The 21,383-nt window shown below is 40.3% G+C and overlaps 4 protein-coding genes across 8 annotated transcripts in view; 2 read left to right on the top strand and 2 right to left on the bottom strand.

Moving 5' to 3' along the window:
• evla (Enah/Vasp-like a) overlaps positions 1 to 812 on the top strand; it is a 39,120-nt gene extending 38,308 nt beyond the window's left edge. For all 4 annotated transcript variants that reach the window (XM_084915728.1, XM_084915727.1, XM_084915726.1 and 1 more), the window contains one exon: positions 41 to 812. In XM_084915728.1, coding sequence (XP_084771854.1) covers positions 41 to 78 — 38 coding nt within the window. In that variant the 3' untranslated portion in view covers positions 79 to 812. The remainder of the gene's footprint in view (positions 1 to 40) is intronic.
• A 328-nt stretch (positions 813 to 1,140) lies between these two features.
• degs2 (delta(4)-desaturase, sphingolipid 2) lies at positions 1,141 to 7,748 on the bottom strand. Its single transcript, XM_084915734.1, has 3 exons — positions 6,893 to 7,748; positions 3,669 to 4,411; positions 1,141 to 2,979 (listed from the first exon to the last, which is right to left on the bottom strand). Exons 1-3 carry the CDS (start codon positions 6,972 to 6,974, stop codon positions 2,836 to 2,838), a joined length of 969 nt encoding a protein of 322 aa, XP_084771860.1. The 5' UTR covers positions 6,975 to 7,748; the 3' UTR covers positions 1,141 to 2,835.
• Positions 7,749 to 7,873: 125 nt separating this feature from the next.
• yy1a (YY1 transcription factor a) lies at positions 7,874 to 11,986 on the top strand. Its single transcript, XM_084915733.1, has 5 exons — positions 7,874 to 8,474; positions 9,421 to 9,571; positions 9,898 to 9,958; positions 10,111 to 10,269; positions 10,485 to 11,986. The coding sequence occupies exons 1-5, from the start codon at positions 7,976 to 7,978 to the stop codon at positions 10,665 to 10,667; spliced, it is 1,053 nt and encodes a 350-aa protein (XP_084771859.1). The 5' UTR covers positions 7,874 to 7,975; the 3' UTR covers positions 10,668 to 11,986.
• A 798-nt stretch (positions 11,987 to 12,784) lies between these two features.
• tpp1 (tripeptidyl peptidase I) lies at positions 12,785 to 19,562 on the bottom strand. 2 transcript variants are annotated; one of them, XM_084915731.1, is made up of 13 exons: positions 19,475 to 19,562; positions 18,980 to 19,054; positions 18,603 to 18,742; positions 18,360 to 18,510; positions 17,864 to 17,985; positions 16,643 to 16,809; positions 16,306 to 16,504; positions 15,929 to 16,117; positions 15,433 to 15,502; positions 15,205 to 15,325; positions 14,898 to 15,059; positions 14,001 to 14,126; positions 12,785 to 13,737 (listed from the first exon to the last, which is right to left on the bottom strand). In XM_084915731.1, the coding sequence occupies exons 1-13, from the start codon at positions 19,483 to 19,485 to the stop codon at positions 13,597 to 13,599; spliced, it is 1,674 nt and encodes a 557-aa protein (XP_084771857.1). In that variant the 5' UTR covers positions 19,486 to 19,562; the 3' UTR covers positions 12,785 to 13,596. The 2 variants fall into 2 exon arrangements, with proteins under 2 accessions (XP_084771857.1, XP_084771856.1); XM_084915730.1 differs by having other exon boundaries at positions 18,980 to 19,057; positions 19,475 to 19,559.
• Positions 19,563 to 21,383: the final 1,821 nt, after the last annotated feature.

Consider the following 21,383-nt stretch of genomic DNA (forward strand, 5'->3'; position numbering starts at 1 on the left):
GCCTTTTTTTTCTTAAATGGGCTTTTTTATTTTCTCGCAGCCATCAGACAAGAAATCGGCAGAATCAGTACATCCTAATCTCATCCGAGCGTACAGATGGAAGAGGAGGAGCAGGAGGAGGAGAGCGACGGAGGAGCTGGAGGAGGACGGACACGCAGATGCACAGACGCGAGGACCAGGGAATGTTCTCTCAATGTTTCTGTGACCTCATAGACGCCATCGTTCGAGTTGCAGAGACGTTGTGGCAACATTTAAGTCTGCTGGACAGCAACAATAAAAAGAAGAAACAGAGACAAGAGAGCGTGGATTAACGAGAGGGACGAGCAGAAGAAATGTGGGGATGGATTAAAGGAAGACTGACGTACAGGTTGAACTCAAACAGAGGTTGACAGATGGACTAAAAGAAGAAGTGAGGAAAAGAAGGACGTTCGTGCTGAGTTTTGGTGTTGTGGTCCTCTCTGTGCACCTAGACTCAGTCAGCCCAGTGTTGCAACTCTTTGTTTGCCGTTCAGTCCAAGTCTTAAGAAGAAAATATTTTTGTTTTCTAAGTTTTTACTGTTTTATTATTTAAAAAAAATGTGGTGATAATGATGATGATGCTGTTGATGACAATGAGTATTTTATTGATATTCTAGAGGGAGAAAGGAATCTTGCACACCCTACGTCAGCCTTTTATATTTTCTATTGTTTTTGTTTAGTTTATCCCTAACTCGTTGACGATAACAAGCACAATATGGGCAGAGTGGCTCCACATACCCACCTGCCCTCAACTGGCATATTTAAAAAAAAAAAAAAAAAGAAAGAAAAACAAAGACTTTTTACGACCTTGCTCATACTGGCGTTGTGTATCTAACCTTTAAGAAAAAAATAGCTTAAACCACTTGAATTACCTTAATTTCCACCATATTTAAAGGCATAACAATTTTTTTTTGTTTTTAGCAATGAATCAGATAACACACAAAAAGTCTGCTCTGCAACTCCAGTGTGACCGAGGTTTCTCTGTAACTGTTCGGATGTGCGAGATCACTGAAACTCGGGGATCATTCACAAAAAACAGGCCGATAACGTTAAATGTGCCACCTGGTTTTACCTAGGTATAAAAAAAAAAAATGTAGTATTATATATATTAGTCACCCTATGCTTTGTGAACCCCACCCCCACCAAGTATGCATGAATACCCCATCTCTATGAATAAGTTTATTTGGTTTGGGGACAAAGAACAAAAGAAAAAAAAGACACACACATGCAAAAATCTATATAAACGGTGGTACATTTACTATAGTGGTTTGTTTCTATGAACGTTCCCTTTCTACGAGATGTTAACCTTGATGATGGTAGCAATGTGGGGAGAAAAAAAAAAGTGAAGAGGATTGGTTGCTCTGGCAATATGCAAACCTAGCTAAGTGCAAGAGATGAAAAGTAGGCCTTTGTGATGGTAGCTAAATGTGTATTTGCAGGAAGGCTTTGGATGAATATCAGTTGTTGCATTCTGTTCACTCTGTCCGCTCTCAACTACGTTCTCATTTAAAAAGCTGGAAGTAAATTCATTCATTCAAAAAAAAAAAAAAAAAAAAAAATTGTCAGCTACACAGTATCCTGCTCACTGTGTGTGTGTGTGTGTGTGTCACTATCTTCGAGTTTGTCTTAACCTTGAAGGCATATTTTTCTTCGGATACCACAGTGACAAAAGCATTAACACACTCAGGAATGCAGAGTTTCTCCTTATAAAGACTTTTTATGTAGTGCAGTTTTTTAAATAGAACTTTTATAAACAAGATAATGCTTAAGACTGAATATACATTAGGTTGAACAGTCAGTGGGTGGACAAGACAACACAAACCCTCCATAAAAACAGTAGCCATGCTTGTAATTTATTTACAATTTCGTTTGTGGTGGCTTGTGATTCTTGTAGATGCTTTCTTTTTCACCACTGTGCTTCTTGTCATTTCACACGCTGGTATTTTATTCTTTATACGGGTTAGTGTGTCACTAATTTAAAATGGCAAACACTAAATCCAAAAACAGAAAAACTGTATGATCAAAGAGTGGTCATAAGAGGCTCCTTAGCAACACCGATGTAAATGAATACTTCATGAACATGTGTCCAACCTGAAGAAACACCAGTGTGGTCATTTAACAAGCCTAACACTCTGAGATACAATCCTTGTACGGCGATGCAGCTGCAACCAAGCAGAACGAGGCATCACAGAAGAAAAGGCTCCTCTTACTGGAAGGTAAGTTTCAATGCTTATTTTCCACTTCAGCATTGTTCTGCATGACGGATGTGCAACTGCTAATCTAAGCGATTGTGCTTCTGCATAAACTCTCACAAGGCTTGACGAATGCTTACAATCAGGAAAACTAAACGGCATGGGGTAGTGACATCTCCGTAAAACCACATGAGAATGTATGTGACCTTTATCCCGAAGTTATGGCTTTATATCGCCTTCAGTCACAGATAAGAAAAATTTTACCTTCTTTTTTTCCGCAATTCTTCTTTGTGCTTTCTGGGTACAAGTAGATTTCCACATTGCACAATGACACTGGCTGTCTTTTTATAGCAGGAATACAAGCATGAATAAATAACATCCAGTTATATGAGGTGAAATCTCATTTGTGTAAAATATGCAGCTGAAATGTGCACATTGCCTTATAGTAACACGAGTGCAGCACTGATTAGATAACAATGTCAAACATGTTATTGGGCTTACGTATGGTAACATCCACACTATGCAACAAAACTAGAGAGCATGCCAACTTTCTGTTGTGGTTAGCCGACGTCTGACAACTACAATTCACATTCTTGCTTAGCAGATCAATCAATCAATCGGAAATTTATTCCTGTTTGCTCAGCTTGTACTCCCGTTTGATTCTGGAATAGGGCCCGATGCTGTCGTCAAACACAAAGTCCCACAATACACGGCTCCAGGAAGTGTGTTGAGGCAGGGAGTCGTAATACTCGGCTGCGATTTCCTTGACCTGCCAGTTTAAAAAAAAAGAAGTTAAAAATGAAAGAGAAGAAATATCAGTGCGAAAGAAGGGGGTGTAGAAAGAGTAAATATTGCAAATGGTGAGTATAAAGCCTGCATCTGAAGTGCAGAGTTAACGTGTTTAGTATTTGAGGGCTTTTATTTATTCGACCTAATTCGACATGACTGTATTTGACTAGAACAAATGCTGATTTGTGCAAACAGAACAGCATATTGTATGATATTACACAAAACATTACGTCGGGGTGAATGCAGCTCGACATATCCTGACTGAAATGTTTTACTAGACAATGAAAAGGGGGCCGTGAACGGGGGTTAAAATGTAACTAAACAAAATAGATTTTTAAGAGTTCTTTAAACTCGTGGTCAACAAACCTAAAGGCAGTTAACTTGTATTAAGTGCCAACACTCTGTCCTGATAGAGGCGGCAGTTAATCATTTACAAAACCTGCCCATTAAGCTCATAAATACTTGCAGTTAATGGGAAAAAGAAATTAGATTTTTGGCATTTCCCAGTGTCTGTTGTATTTAGGTTCTAAAAGTCAGGAGAGGCCCATATCATCTGTCCACAGTACTCAGTGATATAACTGTGCTCATTTTTCTACGCTCAGTACATTCAAGTCCAAAGTTATAAGTTATACTGTTACAAATCTATTTATAACAGTAATATGTTCTCACCTGAGGTAGTTTACTGCCGGGTATGCTGGGAAAGTCATGGTGCTCCATGTGATACCCAACATTGAAGGTAATCAAATTCAACGCTCCATAGTAGGAATATGTCTCGTGTCCTTTAAGGAACATGTAGTGCTCAGCTATGAAATGTCCAGAGATCGGATGCAGTCCCATACCCAAGATAGATCCTGCAATGAGGTAAACGATGGGCTTCACCCCCCATAAATAGTAGATAATTAGGTCTACTACAAGCTGAACCATTGCATTCTGGATCTCAAGCCGACCCACTGGCTTTGGGTTGACCACTAATGGGCGCAGGGCGTAGAATAATGGCTGGAGGAAGAGCCAGAGGATCTTCCTGGCTGGGGTGCAGAAGAACCATCCCTCAAAGTCTGTAGGTATGTCAACATCAAGCTGGTCCCCTCCAAGATACCGGTGGTGGTCGATGTGGTACTTTTTGAAGGCGGCAGAGTAGGGCAGCCCGATGGGTAGGTTGGCCCACATGGCAAACCAGCGGTTCCACTTCGCCAGCTTGTTACCAAAAGCCACGTTGTGGGAGATGTCGTGGATAGCCAGAGTCAGGGAGTGATTAATACAGCCTCCAAATGCATAGGCCCAGAAGAAGATCCATTTCCAGGAGAGGTCGTGGACCAGGAAGCAGGCCAGGAATTGGGTTAGGACCATGCCCGATACCACCCACTTCAACTGGGGGTCTGGACCCATCAGAGACTTGATCTGTGGATATTTGGCTGAGGAGAGAAGCAAGAAAAAAAGAGGGATGGAAAAGAGCAAAGGCAGGAGTAATGCGATTGTTGAAAAAGAAAGAAAGAATAGCAGGAGTGGCAGAGGACATGTGAGGAAAGGGAATAATAGATTAAAGGAAGCAGTGAAGAAAATGAGGATAAAAGAAATGAATTAATTTTTTTTTCTGAAACAGTGACTTGCACAGCATATGTTTCACAGTAATTTTCCTAAGGTTGCTCTCAGCAAACAAGCTGTGAGGTAGCTACCCTTCTCTTGGGAAAACCATGCTGATAAAACTAAGCTTTAATTGGCAGAGGTGTTGTTTTGCTGCGGGAAATTAAACTCAGGGAGAAACAAAAGAGCATTTGAAAAATCATTCTTTTTTTAAAAAAAAAAAAAAGACTTTTAGAATTAAAAAAATAATAATAATTAGGTCATACAGGTTCTGATTTGTTGCACTGGCCCCACCTTATGGGAACAGCAAAGAAATTTGGGCAGGTAAGTGAAAAAGCTTTGTGCCAAGTGATTCGGCTACTAAGACTTTACAATCACACCATACAGAGCATATGCATTACATCAAAGTTAGCCACACACCATCGCGGGATGTCGCATGCAAATCTGACATACTTCCTCAGTTTCAGGTTGTGTAATGTCTCTATGCAAAACTTTCTTACCTTGGTGACTAATAGATTAAGGATACTGGGGCTGGGTCCCAGTGACCGTTTCATATTTTGATAGTCTCCTCTACGGACCAAATCCCCTTTATTCTATGAATGTTTACCCAACAAGAATTCCCTGTTGCTTCCCTGCAGTCTCCCATTGTGAAACAATCATTCATCAACATACAAGCATTACATCAGCATTAGTATTGCTTTCAAATCTGTGGCTCAATGTGAGCTCACCTCCAGAGCGTCCTTCCCTTTTTCCTAATTAAAGCCGATAATGGACCATAAATTTTCAGATGCTGTCACAGCCTGCCTCCAGGGTATGAAGTTAAATCAATGACCAGGCATCATAAAACTCCAGTAATAACTTCTTAATGTGTCCATGCAGAACACATGTTGTAAAGCCATTAGAGAATTTTGACTTCATCGTGTCAAACAAGAAAGGCCTTTCATTTGCCTTACTGTTAGATAATTTTCCAGCATAGGGTATCAGCCTCAGGTTTCAACTAGAAAGGTCAAGGCCAAAATTAATTCACACATTATTCTATCAACATGTGGTGGTTGATCACATGTGTGGTCTCATAAGCATCTGTAATGGCAGGTACTGCTGTCCTTTGAATGTGCAGTATAATGTTAAGTTTATGGCCTGTGAGTCCCGCCTGAACCTTCAGTCTGCAGATGTGAAAAAAAAGCCATTTAATTTATTAAACTGTTTGTTTTTCTATCAAAAGGTGCCACTTCCATCAAATGGTAAAGTAAAAGGATCTGAAGCACAATTACCTCTAACACATCTCTCCACCACATCCTTGTCCCCTCAGAGCAGAGGACAATAAACAGTTTAATAATTTAGGAGTTTGTAGTGTCAAGAAACCCACCACCTACTAGGTGTGTCTTTCACACCCAAGTAAGCATACAAATACTGGGTAAAGCCAGAATTAAATACACTTCAGCAGCAGAGCTTTTAAAATGGATCAAATGACGGATCAGATAACCTATTAGTTTGTGATACATATTTTATAGGCAAGGGAAAAATAAAAAGAAAAAAATGGAAACTCCAAACAGTTTGGATACATTCTGTTGGCTCATTCGTGTCATGATTAAAGGATTTCCCAGGAACCTGTAAAACCTTTCTTATCATTTAAGGATTAGCATTCAGAGTGTGACAGTCATGATTTGGAAATGTGAACTGTCACTACATTCCTGTTATTTCACAAGTTAGGGGGATTCGGAAAAAAGAAATGTTGAAGTGAATTAAATGTGTCACTATCACGAGCTTGAAACATGCTAATCCTCGTTTATACCCCGTGTTTCCTTTTAAGAAATAACTGACTTTAGTTTTAAAACCGCAATCAAAAGTAAACATGAAGACTGCAACATCAGATTTGAAATTCCACTAACAGCACGCTGTACTCTTATTTATTTAATTGTTCGTTTGCATTGATTTTAACTGGAGTACACTCCAGGTACACGCTATACCTTCGCCAATAAATACACGGTTTTAAAGTAATAAGTAAATCGATCTCGTCGCACCTAAAACAGTACAAGTATGCGTAACTTCAAGTACAAGTAATAAAACTACGTGTTTATCATGAGCGGCATGTTCGTTTCTACGTTTTCACTGCATCCACTGTGAGCTGATAGCTCGTTAAGCAACTGCTTGTAAACAGGTTTAACCGGCTACAGTTTTATAAGTATAGTCAGAGAAAAAAACTCTGACCTCAACTGTTAGCACGTTGACTTGTAAAGCGCAATTTCTTTAAAAAACAATCTGGACTTTTTTTGGGTTGTTTTTTTAAAAAAAAATCTTCTGTCATTTCTTACCCAGAATTTCCTTTCTTCTTGAAGTGTGCGGCTGGTCAGTGTAGACCCATTCAAAGTTGCCTCTTCCACCTGTCTTCCCCATGGCTATCTACTCTGCGTGTGAGGCATCCGGCTCCGTGTCATCAAACCTTCGAAGTATCGGGACACACCCACCTTGACAGGTTGCAGACAGAAGGTTTAGGGTGTGGTCTCACGCCCCTCCTCCGAAAGTTGACGCAGGGGCAAACCTGCGTGTGCACCTGCTGAAATGTATGCAACCCCGCAGCGAGTGTTTTCTGTCGTGGAGACTAGAAACCTTTTTTAATATGTTGTATTAAGGGGAGGTGGGACTGTAATGGTACTACAGTAGGCATATACTCTCAAAGAATGAGTGAAGAATTTAACTGGAAAACACACACAGCTTACACACAGTTACATATTGTAACTGTCAAGGTCAGAATTTTTGCTTTAAGGTTGGATATCAGTGTTTATGTGCTTCTTTTGTTACATTTCCAACTCATTTGTTTCCACTACACAAATTATCTGGCATGGAAAAAATAGCAAGCTATCACGCTTTTCAGTTATTTGCTGCTTTTTTGTTTGATGTATTTGTAAATTGAATATTTCTAAGTTTCATAAGAAAAACAATAACTTTGTCCCCTTTATTTAATTTATAAACTGGATCATCAAAAAACGCATTTTACTATATGATAAAAAAAAAACCCACAAACTGTGAACCCATAATGTATATAATGATGTGTATGTTACAAATAAAGATACAGTGTTTAGTTTGTGTCGTCAGACATTCATAGAAGATGTGTATTTACGTTAAAACATACATAATATTATGCACATTTATATTTATTTCATAAAAATGTGTGTGTAATAATCTGTAAACTAAAGATAATCTATCTGTCAGGGCACTTTTTCCTTGAATCTCGCGAGATTTCAGAACTGGAGCGTTGTGGCGGCGAGAATACACTAGTGAGACTGTGGAGTTGTTGTCGGAGAGAGCGAGAGGGGGGGCAGATAGAGAGTAGAGAGGAGGGAAGGCTAGAGTGTAAAATAAATAGCAATAGGAAGAAGCAATACACGAAAGTTATCATGGCATCGGGGGACACCCTGTACATAGAAACGGATGGCTCAGAAATGCCGGCCGAAATAGTTGAATTGCACGAAATCGAAGTAGAGACAATCGAGACCACAGTTGTTGGAGACGACGGTGAGCACCAGCCTATGATCGCCTTACAGCCTCTCGATACAGATGATCCGAACTCGATTCACCCGCACCAGGAGGTGATTTTGGTGCAGACGAGAGAAGAAGTGGTGGGTGAGGATGACTCCGAACTGCACACAGATGATGGTTTCGAGGACCAAATTCTTATCCCAGTGCCCGCCGTGGAGGAGGACTATATCGAACAGACTCTGGTTACTGTGGCCGGGAAAAGCTCGTCAACAGGCCGGATGAAGAAGGCTGGAAGCGGAAAGAAATCGGGCAAAAAGAGCTACCTGAGTGGGGGAGAAATGGGCAGAAAATGGGAACAGAAGCAGGTCCAGATAAAGACGTTGGAGGGGGAATTTTCAGTCACTATGTGGGCATCGGGTAAGTTAAGTGAATTCCTGCAAGCTGGCGCCTCGCTTTGTTCTCAGGATGTGTGTCGTGTGACTGGGCCCTGCTGGGGCCTTGTCCTCCGCCAAAGTAGGAAACATTTCCCAACTCCGAGCCACTTAAACTCCCTTTGAAATGTTTTTGTTTTTATGGGAAGCCATGTTTTATGTGTCGATGGGCGCCGCCATATTTCCCCGGTCTAGAAAGTATGGCGGCCCGAAAAAATGGCGTTTATTTGGCCGACGAAGATGGCGGCGAGAGTGGGAGCGAGTGCAGCTAGCTCCGCTAGGCCGCTGTGGCGCAGTTCAGTTCAGCTCAGCGAAGTCGGTGGAGGCGGTGCATTCAGGAACCCCTCAAACATTACAGTTTTTCCCCTTTAGTCACGCGTTTTTAGTCACATGATTTTAAAAATACAATAAACTGTGTATTTTGTTTCGGAAACTGTATCATGTTTTTTAATTCTTTGCGTGAACCCTAAAAAGTGTGATTTTATCAGCTTGATACAGAAACTGATTTTGAACTGGCTATTCAACACATGGAGAAAATGAAAATTGAGATGATTAAAAAACACATCGAGTTTTAATTTAAATTTTATTTGGAAAACATTTTTTTTTGTAAACTTTGTGCAGCCAACCTCACCTTACTTGCGTTTCTACAGTGAATCGTTATGTATTTAACGCAAAATCTTTTCAATTTTCTGTTTTTCCTCACATTTTATGTTGAATAGACTGTCACACAAATGCACCATTCATACTGTTTGGAAAACTGTTTATAGTGTACTTTTGAGATTAAACCATTTGCAACTCAACAGAAATCACCTATTTAGCAACAACCGGATTTTCCGTAATATTTAAGTAGGAAATTAGTGAGGGCACAGAGAGCTCAAAATGCACTGCTGTAGTTATGGATTTCTTTTAAAAACTGTCCCTCTATCTTTTAGATGACAAAAAGGACATAGACCACGAGGAGCAAATCACAGGAGAAAACTCTCCTCCAGATTATTCGGAATACATGACAGGGAAAAAGCTTCCTCCTGGAGGCATCCCAGGCATTGACCTGTCAGACCCCAAACAGCTGGCAGAGTTTGCAAGGTAAGTGGTGATAATGTTGAAACACAGTGCAGCTTTCAAAACAAAACTGTATTGGCTCCATGAAAGACAGACAAGAAACACTGCTGAAAACTCTGCAGACCTGATAGATTAGATGCAGTTTTGCACACTCTAGTTTTGTTTTGTGTGAAGTGCAACATTGAGCATAAATGCAACTCTATTTTAACATATGTAAATGCATGCATTTACATATGTTAAAATGCTAAACAATAGCACCGTATGCAAATAAATGCTATTTATCTGTGTTCTGGTTTTTTTTTTTTTTTCTAATGCTAGTTTACATGCAGCTACTTCCATTTCTGTTGCAGAATGAAGCCGAGAAAAGTAAAAGAAGACGACGCGCCCAGGACGATAGCCTGTCCACACAAAGTACGTGTGCTCTGCATGTTGCAGCTCAGAAGTTTGCTGATTGTTGTGTATTTGTTGTGACACCTCTTTTGAGAATATGCAAGTGTGTTATGCATTGGCATGCCTTTATGTGCAAACAAGTTAAACTAACTGTGTTTCCTCTTCCCTGTCAGGGATGTACCAAGATGTTCAGGGACAACTCTGCAATGAGGAAACACTTGCACACCCACGGGCCTCGGGTGCACGTCTGCGCAGAGTGCGGCAAAGCGTTTGTCGAGAGTTCGAAATTGAAGAGGCATCAACTCGTACACACGGGAGAGAAACCTTTCCAGGTGAGGTCTCACACGTGGCAGGCTGTCAGTTATTTGGCTTTCTCAGACAGCCTGCAAATATTTACTTTGATTTAATAGTAGGACATAAAAAGAGTGGTTTTAAGAGTGGTTATATGCAAATTTTGCTATTTCATCATAAGGCTACTGAGCTAAGTTATACGTGAGCTAAGTTGAGACATGAAGTAGCATTAACACTCTCTCTGTCTCTTTCCCAGTGCACATTTGAGGGCTGTGGCAAGCGGTTCTCCCTGGACTTTAACTTGCGCACACATGTGCGTATTCACACTGGAGACCGTCCGTATGTTTGCCCCTTTGATGGCTGCAACAAAAAATTTGCCCAGTCCACCAACCTGAAGTCTCACATCCTCACACACGCCAAAGCCAAAAATAACCAGTGAATGAGCCGCGCTTCAGACGAACGACAACACAAGGAAACACTGGAGGATTTGACCTGTATGTCCGCTCCTTCGACAGCCAAAAGATCCCTTGGCCTGCTTTGTTGTGACATAAGAAGTCCCTTTGTGTTGCCTCTAGGGTAAAACGTTTAAACGGAAAAAGGCGTCTTCACAAACTTTTTGATACACAGAGGTTTTCAACAAGCAACTTGTGAGAACCCCGACCCCCTCAGGCCTCTTGCCCTACTCTGGCTCTACCTGGATGGAACAACTTAACAGTTTCTTCTTGTGGAGATATTATTTCATGGATCTGCACCCAAGAAACTTATTTATATCTTAAGACGAGCAGTTTAAAAAAAAAAATGTTTTTGCAATATTCTTCAAATTTGCGTCAATCCTTAGCAATGACACATTTTCAATTTTGTACTTTTCCCCAAGTGTGCATATTGTACACTAATGAACAAAGCCCTTTTCAGACATGGGATCTGTGAAAGTAATGGCTTTCTGTCCTTCAGATGTAGGTCATTTTTATGTTTATGTTTTTCTCAAAGTTTTATTTAGACACACACGACAGTGATTGGGAGAGTCGCAGTACGCATGCAGTACTTGCCCTTCCTGGAAAAGCCTTGTTGACTCTGTGACAGCAGGTTTTCTCAGGATCGACTCTTTTCACTGTTTTTAGTTTCTTCTGTCATAGTCACTAAGAGCAGGTTGTGTGTATATGTGCTGCTCAGAGAGCTGCACACAGGCTCAGAGAAAGAGAGATGTCTCTTCTGTTTATTGAAAGAGGAATGTCTTTATCATAAATTAGAACCTGATTTTGGAGAGATTTGTATGTATTGCTGTTGAGGGCATTCCCTCATGAGTTCAGCTTCAAAGCAAAGTTTAAATGGAAACATGCACAGTCAAAATCACTCAGATGCACCTCTCTTAATTTGACTGCATGCATTCAGATTTGTCTTGAAAAGTTAGAAGTAAACATTTCCAGGTCCGACCTAACGAGATTGCCATTTAAGGATAAGCGAACATACACTTGGGCAGCTGACGCATTCAGGTGCCCTCAAAATTAATGAAAGGGATTGCATGTCTGAAAGGGGCTGTAGGCTCTGTGGTGATGTATGTAGTCAGATTGTTTCTGTAGCTCTTCTTCGAAGAGGTTTCGGTTTGTTTTACCTCCTCCCTTTCTTCCTCACGTGTGTGTTTCGAGGATGTGACTGGGTGGTCTCTGCATATTTTCATTTTCTACAACACAATATCCTGTAGATCATAGACATGTGATTTTCAATAGTAATCAGTGATTAAAATGTTTCCCCCTTGCACTACCAATGCAAAACGGTGTCATTTGTTCTCAGTTTGAAATCATTCTCAAATATTTTATACTTAATTTAAAAAACAAAACTAAAACCTCTATTGTCATATAACTGGGATACTTGTACATTTTTGATACTATAGAATAATAACAATGTAACAGGTTAACTTGTCGAAGTCTTTCACAGGGAATTACCAAACTTTGGTTTCCTCTTTCATTCAAATAGAAATAAACAAGTGGAACTTCTTTTTGTTTTAATCCTTTTCCATGCGTACACACAAATGGTAGTTTTGTCATCTTACAGCTTGAACTTTTGCAGTTACAAAGGTTCATCTGTAAAAATTAGTTTGTCGGCTTGTTTTTCTTCGCGTGCCAGGATACTGAAAACAGTAGAGGCCAGAGGCCGTGTTCACATTTGCATTGGAAATGACAGGGCAGAATTTTCAACTTTAACCAGTTTGTATAAGGTCTTTAGTCATAACCCACATCTATTACATTTATCTATTTACACTTATTTTCAATGCATAATTTGCAGATTTTTCTTGATTAATAATAAATTAAAATGTTAGCTTCAAAGTGTGGCGATTGATGAATTCACCCACAGGTAAATGATGATTGAGACTGGGAGGAGACAAAAATCCCTGAGAGGGTTGTGCCACAAAGGCTGATTGTTGTAAAAGTCAAATATGTAGCTCCGGCTCCTGTGGCAACCCATTGTGACAGCCAAAGGAAGCTCTAATAAGCTCACATTTCCAAACTGCAACCATCATAACATACTTTCAAACATCGAGGATAATACTGAACACCCATCTGACATTTTGTTGTACATAATCTGGCTTTAATCAGTCCACAAAAATAGTAAAGGCAGTGCTTTCACAACAAGTACAACAATGCTGGTGGGTAGAATTGCTGAATCACTTCAAATCCACATATTACAACACATCTTGTCATTTCACAGCAGCAAATCAAGATTTCAAAGGTCCTCTTAATCAGCACACCACAAAGTATGTTCCCCTTTTTAGTGCACATACATGAGCGGTGTTTTAAAAATCTCAAACAACACGATGACTTGTACCTAGTTTATCCCTGCCGAGTAGTTTGGAAGTCTCATTCCCTGTACAGATCAGATATTAATCCAGCTCACAGTCATTAACAATCAACAGCACTATTTTAAAACAAGCTGTGCATAAGAAGTGATTACAGTATATATTTCCACCTTTTCAATAAAGTTATTTAATCTTTTTGCATAGCCAACTGTACGTCCTCACTGTGTATCTAAAGGGATGGATGTAAAGCCAAGAATATCTCAAATCTGGGTCAGTTATAAATGCAGTGAACAGCAGAAAATGGCAGCTGTAGTGCAGTTTTAAAAAACTACCACTATAATTATCCCTGACAAACATACTTGAACAGTTTGAAGCCTTAAAATGAGAGGCGATGCAATTATCCTTAAATGATTCAGCAAACAAAAATCTTTAGGAGTTCAATAATCCTTCAACTTCAAACGTATACCTGAATAAAACCAAAAGAGGCAACCTAGAGTATAGCTATTCGACCCTTTTGCCTTTGGCATTGTGTGTCTGGCGTCTACTCTCAGAGCAGGCGCTGGTGGGTTATTTGCAGCTAATCACTCAGGAGGACAGCCAGCAGGGCAGGATAGTTTGGCGTACCCCAGCCGGTAACAGGATCCCACGAAGGTGCGGCACAGAAACCCTGCCCTTGAACCTGCTCGTCCAGACAGCCATAGTGGCAACCTTCAGTTACCTTGAGACAAAAGTGAATGGCATTTAGGAACCAGACCTCGACCATGGATATTTGGTTTCTTGTTTTAAAAAAATGCCTTAGTGAATAACCGTCATAACAGTAGCAGCGTAAACAAAGCTTGTTTTTCGGTTAAAGCGTCACAGTGTCTATGTTATGTAATCTATACAAGTGGAGCATTCTTCAATAGTTTGGTAACAACAAGAGTCCTCCAATAATTACTTCAAGTACTTATCTACAGTAATAGTATAATTAGCTGCACTTACATCAAATAAGGCCTTTCCATTCAGCTTATAGAGTCGGGGGTTGAGGAAGCCCAGGGCAGGCAGGCCCTTCATGAAACGTTGATCATTGATGAGGGAAAGCATACCTCCGACTACAGGGGTCGATGCCTGGATTGGTAAGCAATGCATGTGAGATGCAATGAGCCACAAGAAGCAGACATTCAAAGCAAGTGATTTAAGGTAAGTGCCAACTGTTGCAGGTGCAGCAGGTGGTGAATGGGGGTGGCTACACTCTGTAAACACAAACATTTCTTTAACTGAAATAAACCTCCCATGATGTGTAAGGCTTTTGTACCAAATGCAAAGGAAGCTGAAGAGCGCAACATGGGGGAATGAAGCATCACCCTTTTAGACCTTCACTCATTTTAAAGAAAATCTCCTGTAGCTATTGAGTTTGCCTGCTCAGATCCATCCTAACTGCACAGAGTCTGTTCTGGAAACTACAGGTACAGGTATGTATGGTATAGATAAATGTATGTACAGATGTATGATTGTGCATTTTTGTTGTATGCATATCAGTGTGTAGGTATGAATGCACTTGTCTTACTCTATATGAGCCATTGATGAATATTTCTATTATTTATTAGACGGGACCAACTCCATTTCAACCACAGAATCTGTGTTATTTATATACAGATGTCTAATATATTTGTTATGTTGCTTCGATGAATGTCCATACATGAAGTGTACTTTGTTGGAAATAAACGTATCTGTCCAAAAAAACTAAACCTGCAACATTTCCATTTCCATAGAGGAAAAAAGGCACCAGCTTCGTTTAGTCTGTCAGTTTGCCCATTGGGCTAATTTTATGGTTCTTCCGTTTCTTTTTTCCTCCTCTGCTACATTGTCAATTCTCTATTTGCTACAAAGGATACTGACCGAGGTCCCCGACACCCACGGGACAGGCACTCTGTTGCTGACCACCCAGTAATTATCAGATAGGGCAGCCATGTCTGGGTAAGCCCTTCCGCTGGTATTGAAGTATGACTTAGGAGGGAGGGATGCCGCTACAGTCTTTAGATAGCTATTCACCGCAGTGGTCTGTGGGAACACACACAGAGCACAGATAGCACTGTTTACACTGACTTTTGGGAGAAAAACACACAATGATCACTGGATAAACAAATGAACGGAGATGGATCATAAATTAATCTCTCACTAAAGGCTGATGTTTTGATGTTATTACCTGGTAGTCGGGCATCTTAAAGATGTTGCTGAAGCCTCCACCACTGATGGAGTCTGTGACTTCATACGTGACCTTATAGGGGTTCTTGAATGATGTGCCTCCTACTGTAGTCACATATGGGCTGGAAACAAGAAGCTCTTTAAATATGATTTTTTTAATATAATAAACTATCTGTTGCAAATAATTACACGCTGCTTTAGTTTCACAAAACTGGAGTTGATGTTTTACCTTGAGGCAGGGAAACTGGGCCTGAAGGTGTTTTCTTTGCCCAGATGTCTGCATCCAGCACCACTGTCACCTGAACACGACACAAGATCAGGGTGATTATAAGTGAGGTGGCAGGTGATGGTGCAGTAAATCTTACTAATGACTGGCAGCCTATTGACTGTTGCTTTGGAGCCGTGATAAAAAGCAAGCAGAACAAAAAGGTATCGCGTACACACGCCGTGCCATCAGGGGTTCAGTATGAAACAATGGTGCTGTATTCATGTTTCAAGTGACATAATGATCTGACAATGAGAGTGACTTTACAGTCAGGTGGCATATTGCCAAGGAGACAAAGCCTCTTATTTTCTTTACACGATCAGGTTTTTCTTGGGCCTCTAAAGAATTCCCCAGTTATTCAAGTCAAGTCTCATTTTTAACCAAGGTGACGAAAACCACAAAAAGCATCACAACATGTCACACACATGTTACTGTTACAAATGTTACTGTTATTACTGACCAGAAGCAAAGAGCAATGAGATTCCTCTGACGCCAGCCTTCATGAACTCTGTGTTGATGCGCGTCATGTAGGCTGCAGAAAGACTGTCTTCATCATCTCCATAGCTGATAGTGTGAACCCAGGGCAGGTCAGTCATGTTGCTGAGCAAAATCATCCACTGGAGGAAAGGCTCCTGGGACTCATGGCGACCTGGAGGCACAGCAGAACAATTTAAAGGGAAAAAAGAAACGTTACTCTGTGTGGAGGTTGTTTTTTTTCTTGCTTTAAACTTCAAGCTCTGACCTCTTTGCTAAAGGGTTTATCATTTCTATATCATGATTTTGTTTTGAATAATCTAAAAATAGAAAGACAAAGTCTGAAGTCTCTCTTTCTCATACCTGGATTGGTGAAGACCCAAGTGGAGATGTTTGCCCCTGTGCTCATGATGTACTCTACATCCAGACTGGCCTCTATACCAGCTTTTCCTCCCCCCTGGGTTCCTACAACTCGATCCACCTCAGACCGATGCTGGAAGCCACCACCGAACATGGCCATGAACTCAGCCAAGTCGGCGGGATGGTAATACTGCTCCAAAAACTAAAAGAGAAAGCAGCTAGCTAAAGTGAAAAATTACACCACGTTATAGTCAGATTAAAGACTTGGAGCTGAAGGTTATATGGCTAGTTGCAACATTTAACCTTTCATCCCTTAAATAATAAGGTGAGTGTATCATACTTGAGCTACAGCTTGGCTGTTGTTCTGAACTGATCCCACATCAGCTGATGTTAGATTGTAGCGAGTCCTTAAAACGGCAGGAGTCACCCCGAGGTGAAACCCTGCCTTAGACTTCTGCTTCTTGCTGAGATCCAGTCCCTTAGGAGGAAGACGGTGAAGTCCTCCAACTGCAGAAGCATACACACATTAAAATTTTTTTTTATCCCACATCCACTTTCTTAACCACTTATGTACTTCAGGGTCACGGGGGCGGCAGTGTCAATGCAGATCCAAACCTAATCATATGAGATGCTCTCATAAAGTTCAAAGACTTTGAACCCAAATATGAGATGAGATGAGATAGCCTTTATTTGTCAGTTGCAGGTCTTTTGCCCACAACCGAGATGACAGACCTTGCCGACCGTACATACAATACACAAACATATCTCCAAATATATCTCCTCACCTGCATCCCCAGCCCACTTTTAGTGTAGTTTCTATTTATTCCTTTTTTGATTAGTCACTGAAGTGCCATTCTGACCACTTGCACGTTGGTATTTACGATTTCAACAGAAATATCCGAGAGAAACCCACAACTTCTGTGTAAAAAATTACCCTGTGGCTAAGCACCAGGACGCACACACCAAGCAACAGTTTCTAAGGAAAAAGTGAACAGTGCAGTGGTTAGCAGTGTCACCTTACACCAGCAAGGTTCCTGATTTAAATTCTGGCTGTACTTAAGGTGGTTAGAATAAAGCACTATATGATGATTAAAAGTGTGATTTGTAGGACTTTAACAGGTCATTAACACTGCAGAAGCGGTGAATACATGTAAACACACACACACAGGTCAGGGTCAAACTTGGGTTCTACTGTAACACCCTGACGCTTGTGAGGGAGAATATTTGGTGCCACACTGGAGTTTTCTTGGCCACAATGACAATTTAAGTAACCACCCAAAAATTTAGGCCCTATGTGACACTATCCTCTTCCCCAAAATAAAATTCCTGGTTAAAAAAAATGTAATGAAAAGGTTATTGAGGATCCAGTGGGCAGTAGTGACATCTATTCAAGTGGACTGAACGGGACAAAGAAGCAATCTAAAAAAAAAAGAATCCAAGCTGGAGTTTTTGCAGCAAAATGTGAGTAGGTATATTTTTTTTTGCAAGCAATCGTAGAACTTTATGACCTAGGTCTAAAAAACCCAACATAATAATTAGCAGCTTTTGAAATGGAGCTCACCAAAGTCAAGGTGATGATGAACGTCATCGGGAACCGAGTATGGAGCTGAAGACCTCACTAAATAATGTCCATCTCTCATATAATGGTGAAATCTGCTTCCTGGAAGTAACCTCTCTGCAGTCCTGAGGGAAAAAAGCAAACAAAAGAATTCAGTACAACTATCATTTACTGTCATTACCATGCAAACACATGCAAGTCCATTTATGTGTGTTTAAAAAGGAAACAATGTAAAACAGATAAACTGGAACTTCTAGTAAGTGAAATCTACTCCTTGTCTGAGCCTTGATTTATGAATTTCATTTTACTAAAGGTCAATGTCTGATTTTTTTTTAACCCAAAACCGCATAAAGAGGAACTATATCACAAGATACAAGCATTAGTGGGAGATTTACACTGCTACAGAACCCGTGTTGAAGAAGTGACTTTGCGCTTTAACTGTGTCATGAGCAAGTGAGTTGAGTAAGCAGAACAAATGCTGCCAAAGAAATATGCTTACTCTGCAGTCATGGTGCACTGCAAAAAGTCCTGAGTGCGAATCGTAAGGCAGTTTGTAATCCCATGACTCTGCAGCCAGCGATGCACCACCTTTTCGGTCAGGTCAGAGGGACGCATGAGGGAGGCTACTTCCTCCAGACTGAGATGCTTACCTGGAGTGCAAACGAGCACAGGTTAACGTTTAAAGGAGTATTTCTTTCTGTTTTTAAAATGTAAAGGTTGCAGTTATCGGATAGATCCATACCATACTGAACTGAGTCAGGGTCTGACACCAGCCTGAGCTTTTCCTCCAGCAGGTGAACATTCTGCTGCTTCAGGGCAAAGGTCAGTTCGAGCTCTTCTGTGGGACCAACCCGATCCACATGAGCCCACTCCTGTGGTATCCTGTGTAAAGAGGAATAAAAATTTTGAAAATGCATTTTAACAGTCAGAAATTAAATTGGCAAGCATTTAAATGGCTGGGAGACCTGGTATAACAGACTTATTAATAAACACAGCACCCAGTAATTAATTACATATGAATCATACCTCACTTTACAGTCTATAGCTAGCAGAAATCCAGATGTAACTTAAAGTAAATAATACATATCATAACAGATTTAAAATTGTATGTTTGCTCACAAGACATCCTGGTCTGACTCCAGATATCCACTCCAGACCACCGAACTGAATAAAAACGGCAAGGAGAAGACCAGTCTGCTGGAAGAAAGGAGAAATCAAAGCATTGAAAATCAGATACACCCAAAACAAACCCGGAAGTTTTGTCAAAACTACAATTAGCACCTAGTGTTATTTCTGGTCGGTAACAAAAGATGTCTTGGTGCATCTTTGACGTTTCAATGTGATTCAGGTAAGAAGGTAAAATTAAAATCATACGCATTTCTTCCTGCCTTCATGCACACATAGCGTTATGCTAATGCTACATCTATTACAGAAAAGCGCTGTTTAGTTTATTACAGCTTTAACGTCCCACGGCCACTTTAACCTGCTACATTAGCAGCAGCTATAGGTCACCAGTGACGTAAAAAACGTGGGTTAGCTACGTTTAAACAGTTCACGGTATCGCACTCTTCATTATTTATGTAAATAAGCTCTGAAGTTATCTAAAGCACTCACAGTTTGTTCATGGTGTCCTCTCCTGTTTCAGCTTTCCAAACTCAAGCGACCAGGTTACTGTATGCGCACTAGTCATGTGACTTTCTTTTCACGTGATCAGCAACCGCTGCCCCCCCCCCCCTTCCACCACTGATCCTTTAACATGTTTGTAATGTAGCATGTTCTGCTAACTTTTATTTTTGGTTTATTTATGTTTGTTTTGTGTTTTTTACTGCACGTAAACGCTGCTCCTTAACAGTATTCAAATAGAAAAAGTAAACTGGGTTCAAATCTGTGTCACAGCTTCACTTTTGCTGGTTTGGAGGCAAGTTTTGTAAATTTCCTGCTATGGTTTGGATATTTCTGTCCACTCACACTTCTCCTTCACCACTGTGGACTTGGAATGAAAGGAAAATTGTCTCCCCAACTAAAAGCAAAAGAACAAAAACAAAAAAAACTAGCTAACTTAAAATAACTAGACGGTAGAAAATAACTAAAATAATATTGCAAAATTCCAGAGGAATGCTTTCTTTGTTTGTTAAACCACTTAACACTGACTTATGAATCGTTCAAAGATAAAACAGGCACTTAACTCAAGGGCTGAACCAGTGTTGTGTCTACACATAACAGACAGGTCAACAGGAAAGAACCAATTTTAAATGGTTTGTTTAGGCACTTTGTTACCAGCAGCCTGTCACAATAGGCACACAGTTTTGCAGTATTAAATAGTATTTTGCACCAACAAGGTGATTCCTAAAGAACTGTTAGCCACAAACTTGGCATATCTTGGCATGGTGTGCAAAAAATTGAGGAAAAAATTGAAAGTGGATAAGAAACAGCAGGCTTAAAAAAAGATCCACAGCAGGAAAAGCAGTTAGTGAAAGTTATATCCTTCAGAAAAAGGAAAAATCCAGCAAAGACCTGAGAAATGCATCTGCTATTCACTGAAGCCTCATCACAAATGTGGCTTCAGTGAATAGCCACAGGAAACAGCAAGAAAAGGAGGACTGGGATAGGTCTTTTCTATTGTTCAAGAACTGGACTGATTTTATGGAGGGATTAATCCAGTTTTGACATTTCTGGCTCATCATCATCAGTATGTACAGAAGAGAAATCTTGTGGTACAGTATCTGTACAATGAAAATGAAAATTCTTAAAGAATCAAGCACCTTCTTACCTTACAGACCTAAAATACTGTATCACCTGAATAGAGTACTTTGCTCTACTTTTCATTCCTAGATTTAAAAGTAGAATAGGAAGCAGAGCATTCAGCTTCAGGCCCCTCTCCTGTGGAACCAGCTCTCAGATCTGGGAGACAGACACCCTCTCTACTTTTAAGATTAGGCATAAAACTTTTCTTTTTGACAAAGCATAAAGTTGGGACTGAATCAGGTGACCCCTCCCTTAGTTACACTACAATAGGCTTAGGTTGCTGGGGGCTCCCCATGATGCACTTTTTCTTCTTGACTCACTATGTGTTTATACGCCACTCTCATTTAAATATTAGTTATTAATAACTCTTTGGCTCTCTTCCAGTGTCTTTTTGTCCTGTTTCATTACCTCCAATCAGTCGCGACAGATGACTGACCCTCGTTCTGCTTGAGGTTTCTTCCTGTTAAAAGGAAGTTTTTCCTTCCCACTGTCATCAAGTGCTTGCTCATTGGGATCTGATTGTTGGGAGTTTTTCTGTATTACTGTAGGGTCTTTACCTTACAGTATAAAGCACACAGACAACTGTTGTTGTGATTTAATGCTATATAAATAAAACTGTACTGAACTGAATTTTAATCAGTGGTGTTAAGGATCTTGTCATAATTATGAATGTGGACAGTACCATGTGGAAGCATTACTGAAGCAGTGTGAAATCATCTTGACAAAGAACAGAATAAAAGGCAACCAAAAGAAAGTGTTGAATTTCCTTCAGGAAGCC

Source organism: Perissodus microlepis, chromosome 19 (genome assembly GCF_051167445.1).
Source record: "Perissodus microlepis isolate ML-2025 ecotype Zambia chromosome 19, ASM5116744v1, whole genome shotgun sequence".
Lineage (NCBI taxonomy): Eukaryota > Metazoa > Chordata > Actinopteri > Cichliformes > Cichlidae > Perissodus > Perissodus microlepis.